The following is a 6,214-nucleotide window of genomic DNA, read 5'->3' on the forward strand; positions in this document are numbered from 1 at the left end:
TGTCCTCGCATTGTGAGCCACAGAGCAACACAACAGCAGGGTTAGCTGAGAAAGCTAGAAGAGCAGGGCTGGGCCTCCCCTAAACCCCCTTTACACCCTTCCCCAGGTCCAGTGCTTGCTGACCCACTCTCCCGGTCAGTCGGCTGATATGTCTCCCTCCAGCCCTATTGGCCACTCCTGACCTTGACCCATGATATCCCATGTGATTTTCTCCAGCAGGGCACCCAGATTTTGGGTAATGCAGTTGAGCACATTTTGCTCGGTCTAAACCTAGAGTATCAGTTGCATCGCAAGCTCAATGTTCTGTCTGCTCCACAACGTCTCTAGGATCAGAGCAGCGTTTTATAGGAAGATAAATGACCCTTTTTCAGCTGAGCCCTGGAAGTACATGCCTGACCGCAAAACCCTCCAATTGCAGCTCTCAAATGTACCACAGGATCTACTCTCCAACCAGAGTCATGAGCCAAGAGCACTCATTCCTTGGCCCAACTTCAGCCTTTCCCGGTAATTTTGATCCCAGATTCTGTCCCTGAAAGTTTTCTCTACAGCATCCCTGTCTGACTTTGACGTACAAAGGTGTAATTGGAACAGCATGGATGATCCATTTACCTCATGCCTAACATTTAAGTGCTTTAAAATATGTTTCTAATATCCTAGGCACACGGAGCCAAATTCTCTTTTCTGTTTTTTCACATGCATGAGTAAATCCGCACAGATTAAACCCCTTGGGCTTTAGGTTCTGCTTAGAAGTTTGTGTGTGTGTGTGTGTGTGTGTGTGTGTGTGTGTGTGTTGTTTAAAGAAAACAAATATGCCATTAAAACGACATAGTGTACTCTGCATATTTTTAGGACAATTAGAGTTTAGAATTCCCTCTTCTTCCGCCTGTGGTAATAATGCTTTCCTTAACTATTTCCTTACCAAGAATGGCATTAAGCTGGGATAAACAGAAGGGCTTTCTTGTCTTTTAAATTGATCTTCTCATCTTACATTGTCAAAGTACCAACTGATGGATGGAGATCGTTGAAGTGTTTTGGAAAGGATCCCGGGCTGCCCTGTAACCTTCACCCAATAAATCCTTTAGGGAGACACTTATTTGTGCGCCTAAAGAAAACATTTACTTGAAACAGAAAAGCCAAACTCACGGGACACAGAGAAACATAAAAGTAAGGATGTTCTGTATCCTCTGCATGATTCAAAAATGGGTCCCTGTCTTGGGTCATTTTTCTTTAGCACCTCTGGCTGTGTAAATAAAGTAATAAAATCTGAGGGCCAGAGCTACAGCCGGACCAGGTGGGAAGAGCTTCGAACATCAGTCTTCGTGTAGATGTTACTGGGAATAAAAGGAGGTGCCATCTAAATACCAGAGATTTTGTGCTCCAGTATTTTCCTAAGTGTATGTGGCTGTACATACAGGAACTTCCTGCCCATCAGACGTTGCTGCTGCGGTCCTACGTGGATAATATCTGCCGAGCCAACAACCAAAGCAAACGTGTTCTTGTGACCAAATTTGGAGCAACATCTTTGTAGCAGTTGCATGTTCAAGTTCAAAGGCCCCCATGGCCATCAAATTTAAAGAGAAATTGATGCAAAACTATTTGCAACTTGTTTTTCATTCATTGCAAAGCATGTCACAAGATGGAAACGCCTAGCCCTTGTTCAGCCCATGATTCAGACAGAAATAAAATATGTCTTCATGGGAGTCTAACTTGGAAAATGACCCTGATCCAGAGACAGCTGGGAGAATGTGCCTGGGATGTCTTAGAAACTAGGAATTATGTTGCAGAATCAAAGAAAGAACTCAGAGGTTCCTCAGGGAAATGTGTTTGTTTATTTAAATTAAAAAATATAGTGAAAATGACAAACTGTTAAATACAGAAGACCATTTTATACAACTTAATAGAATAAGAAGGAAGTATATACATCACTATTTTAATAGGCGCAGCTAGATGTGCACCGAACTTCGGGATGAAGCAATGGAAAATGTGACCACGCACATGTCCGTCGCAGTAAAGTTTCAGAATTCAAGTGATTCCAGGCAAGGGGCCAACTGAACTTGGCTTCTTTCACCTTAAACAGCCCCCTTTGGAGTAAATCCACATTCTGGATTTTAAAGTGAACAGAGGCCCCTTCCCCCCCCCCCCAAACATAAATTTCCTCTAGCACTGTGTTAAGGCAAGCTGGTAAACCAGCTCCTCCACTGTTAACCCTTCCATGGGAACAGTAGTTATTGCTGTCTCCAACCCAGGGAGAGTATTTCTTTTAATTTAAAAAAAAAAAAAAACATTTTGTTTTTACTATAATTAAATTTGACTTTTGGTGTGTTTCTCTTCCTTCTCATATTCAAGGGCCCATAGGGTCTGCTGCAAAGGAATTCCGACCACAGGAATACCCGGAGATGTCGGCAAGCATTCCTGAGTGTTTCCTTTTGGGTCTCTCGTTCCCTCCGCTGGAGGGTTAACATTCCAGCACCCAGAGAGAACTTTGCAGACAGCGTAAAATGTGGTGTCCGCCTTTTTGGTTCACTGCTGGGAAAAACGACAGCCTGGATGAGGGGGTGATTCTCCCTGAACTTCCCAGTGCCCTGCCTTCCTAGTCTCCAACTGCTCCTTTAAATAAGCAAATCCTTTTGCAGACTAACTGGCCAAGGGGGAAATATCTGGTCCGAGCTTCCTCGCACCAGGCCATGCAGGATTTATCACGGAGGCTTAAAATCTAAAGACATCCTCCCAGCCCCCTGGGGACGCAGACCGTCAGGAGTCTCAGGCAGGCGGTAAGCCTCTTGATGACATGCCCGGGACCACACAGCAAACCAGTGTCAGGGCTCGGGGGTCAGGGGACAGAACGTGGACCCCAGCTTTGTGTGACTTCTGCCTGAGTATGCCCTTCTCGGTCTCGGCTACGTGACAACAGGCCGTATCACTGAGGCCCGCCGAATGTCCTCTCCCAGCTCAGAAAATCAGGCTGAGAGTTGAGCAGCAGTAGAGCTAAGGGTTGGCTTCATTCAACCCCATCAGTACCCTTTCTGGGAAGATCAGGAGGAGTCCCCTGCATGGCCATTAGGAGTGCAGGTTAGATTCTGGAGAGCTCTTCCAACCAAAAAAAAACTTCATGTCAGCGGGATGGTCCCAGGTCAGAGTTCAAGGTTGAGGGTTACAGAAAGGGTCAAGCCTTATAATCCCAGCCAATGTTAACACTTTTAAAGGTTGCCCTCTGTTACCCTTATGATATGCAAACGGGCCGAGTTCAGATCTCCAGCTTTCTCCCATGGAAAGTCCTCCTTTCAACGTCACCCTCCCAACCCAAGAGGCCAGGAGCACTGTCACTGGTGAATGAATGCCACAGGCACACCACAGAGGTACTTACAGCCAATCAGATGGAGAACGACAAAGCTCTGGGCAAATCAGTCAATCAAAAGTTAGTGTCCCAGCATGTCCCTGGGAGTGGGCAGAAGCTGCCAGAGTTAGCCAGGGCATCCAGTGAGAAAACACTGAGCAAGCACCTGGACCTGCCAGATTCTGACCCGGCACCCGAGCCCCAGGCCCCAAGTAAATGTGCCCCCGGCACGTCTTCAGGGCTTTGGCTGTGGCGGTGCGCACCACAGGCACGGCACGGACTCCTGTGCTCCCACCATCCCCACGCAGGGGCCTGCCGAGGGGGTCTCTTCAAAGAGGCAGCCTCACTGCAAAAGTGAAACCAGACGCCCTTCCTCTCTGCTGACAGGGCCACCGCCGGAGGCCCTGGGGGTGCTAGGAATTCTGGTGGATGTTCTCCGAGGAGCCCTCGCTGCTTTCGTTCAGGGGCGTCTCCGAGTTCTCCTCCCCCAGCTCGTCGTCGGCCCCCTCCTCCTGGATGGTGAGGTGCACGTCGGGCGAGGAGGACTCGGAGCTCACGCTGTCCCCCTCCATGGAGCAGAGCGTGCAGGACAGCGCGGGCGCCACGCTCTCCTGCAGCATGTTCAGCATCACGGCGGGCACCTGCACCGACCGCAGCCCCGCCATCATGGGCAGGGGCTTCATGGCCTCGCCCCACAGCCGCTCCTCGTCCTTGTACAGCAGCAGCAGGCTGGCCTTCTTCTCCCGCCGCTTGGATTTCATGTAGCCCAGCATGATCCCGATCAAGAAAATGCCGTAGAAGGACATGACCACCAGGATGTAGACGTATTCGTTCCCCTTGCCGCTGTCCCTTCCGCTGGGGTCGTGGGACTCGAGGGGGGTGCCGGGGAGCGCGGTGCTGGGGTGCGTGCTGTTCAGGGGCTCCATCCTCAGCATGGAAGCGCTGCTTGCTCGTTCTGCCAGGGTCTGGGGAGAAAGCTGCTGGTTAGCACTCTCCCACGGCCCACGGGGCAGAGAGGAGGGCAGCAGAGGTGTGTGGGATTGCAATAGCGAAACAGCTTCTACATGCATGAAGGCGCAGCGGAAAGGAAGCAGCTGCAGAGGCTGGAGTGCCTGGGGGAGAAGGCAGGGAGGTGCGTAAGAAGGACTTCCATGACTTAGTCTCTACGTGTCCATCATATTTGTAATTTGTAGAGAGAGCGTCACTCTAAAAAAGCATCACTTTGACCATTTTAAAAACCCAAGAAGGGGGAGGGGGGGAGATCAGTGTAAGACGAGGAAGCACAGACAACATAACTGACATTGTAACCACTGAGAACGTCTTTTTTTTTAACTGAGCAGGAAAGAGAACGTTTACATTTTGCTTCTCCTGCTTAAAACTATTATTTTTTTTTTTAATTCAAAACAAAGTTTCCTTGGGAACAAAACAAAAACAAAAGGCAAGGAAAACTTCGCCTGCTAGCTGGTAGAAATGGCCCTTCAAAAGGTGTCTGAAGCCCAGTGGCATCGCTGACTTACCAAACGCTGGCAAATTCGTCCCAAGCCCTGAGTTTGCTAAGTGGCCAAGTCCAAGAGCGTCCTCCTCGCGGCGGGCTGAGCCTCTGACAGCTCGGCTCCGCGGCTGCCCTGGGGATATATAGTCAAGAAATGCATCGTCACGTGTTCCGGGAGGGAAATTTACAACAGAGGTCGGTCTGGCAGGGAGAACAGTGAACTCCAAGCCCTGCAGCTCAGCTCACTGTCTGAGCAGCTGTGTGTGAGGAGAGCCTGGAGCCAGCGGATGGCTCCTTGCTCCCAGCCCCGGAGCCGGCGTGCTCAGTTGGCCACGAAAAGGAGTCCGAAGAGGAGAAAGAAGTGTCCCCCAAAGTCCACTCTTACCGACAATTACCTCGAGTCTCGTCTCCCTCTTGGGGAAGAGCCCCGTTGCCATCTGCAGGCTTTCAGACACAAAGACCATCATCTGGATAAAAGGCAGTTGGAAGCAAGGGCAGGATTTCCTGTCAGGAAACTGGGGCTTAAGTCTCTGTTCTTCCAGTAACTATGCAAATTTTTTAAATCTTCACTGAACCTTCCCACGCCTCCCATTCCTGGTGTGTGCAATGGTTGGACCCGGGGGGCTTCAGCACCTAGAATGATGTGACCCGTCAGCTTTCCCGTGCTGAGGTTTAAGGCTGGCCGGTGCAGGCTAGCCCTTTAAATACTCAGAGAGCATCTCCCTGTCTTCCGCAGGAAGCTCGTGAACCTATTTTTTTTTTTTTTTTTATAAATTTATATATATGATGAGATTCTTTTCAGTAGTCTGCGTGAAGTGCAAGTGGGTTACTGTGAAGAGACTGTGGTAGGATTCACTCCAGCTCTGCGGGCACAGCTGCTCTTGGCTGCCTCACACTGAGACCGTCCACACAGGTCACAGGAGGAGCGGGCATCCTTCTGGGGAGGAACTGAGCACAGTTCGAGCTTTGAAAACCTACGTAGACCTGTGTGGGAAGGGCTGCTGAGATCAATATTGGAAAAGGAATTGAAGACTTTGATGTCAGTCCATCCGCTTCCCGGGGTGTTTATTCTGAGCGCCTCTCATGCAAGTGGAAGTAAACTGGGGGATGGCTCTGCCCCAGCTGCCTGTGGCCCATAAACTGCAGTCAGGCAGACGGTCTGGGGAGTCAGTTCTAGAAAAAGCATCTCTCATGGTTCGGCTGCTGTTACATGAAACGGAGTGGAAGCCTGGCGGCGTCCCTCTGCCCCAGCTGGAACACATGCAGCCCTGGGACTTCCAGTGCTGCTCTCTGGACCCACCTGGGTCAGCACCCGGCCCGATTTTTTTAGGGAACCTGTGCAGAGCTGTATAATGAGCACATGCTGATCCACTCGCTTATGGTCTGGG

At 50.1% G+C, this 6,214-nt stretch overlaps 1 protein-coding gene across 1 annotated transcript; it reads right to left on the reverse strand.

Moving 5' to 3' along the window:
- Positions 1-1,810: 1,810 nt before the first annotated feature.
- On the reverse strand, positions 1,811-5,528 carry KCNE4 (potassium voltage-gated channel subfamily E regulatory subunit 4). The gene is made up of 3 exons (XM_084891950.1): positions 5,222-5,528; positions 4,852-4,959; positions 1,811-4,299 (listed from the first exon to the last, which is right to left on the reverse strand). Exon 3 carries the CDS (start codon positions 4,267-4,269, stop codon positions 3,748-3,750), a length of 522 nt encoding a protein of 173 aa, XP_084748076.1. The 5' UTR covers positions 4,270-4,299; positions 4,852-4,959; positions 5,222-5,528; the 3' UTR covers positions 1,811-3,747.
- Positions 5,529-6,214: the final 686 nt, after the last annotated feature.

The sequence above is a fragment of the Pipistrellus hanaki genome (assembly GCF_964339955.1).
Source record: "Pipistrellus hanaki genome assembly, chromosome: 8".
Taxonomy (NCBI): Eukaryota; Metazoa; Chordata; class Mammalia; order Chiroptera; family Vespertilionidae; genus Pipistrellus; species Pipistrellus hanaki.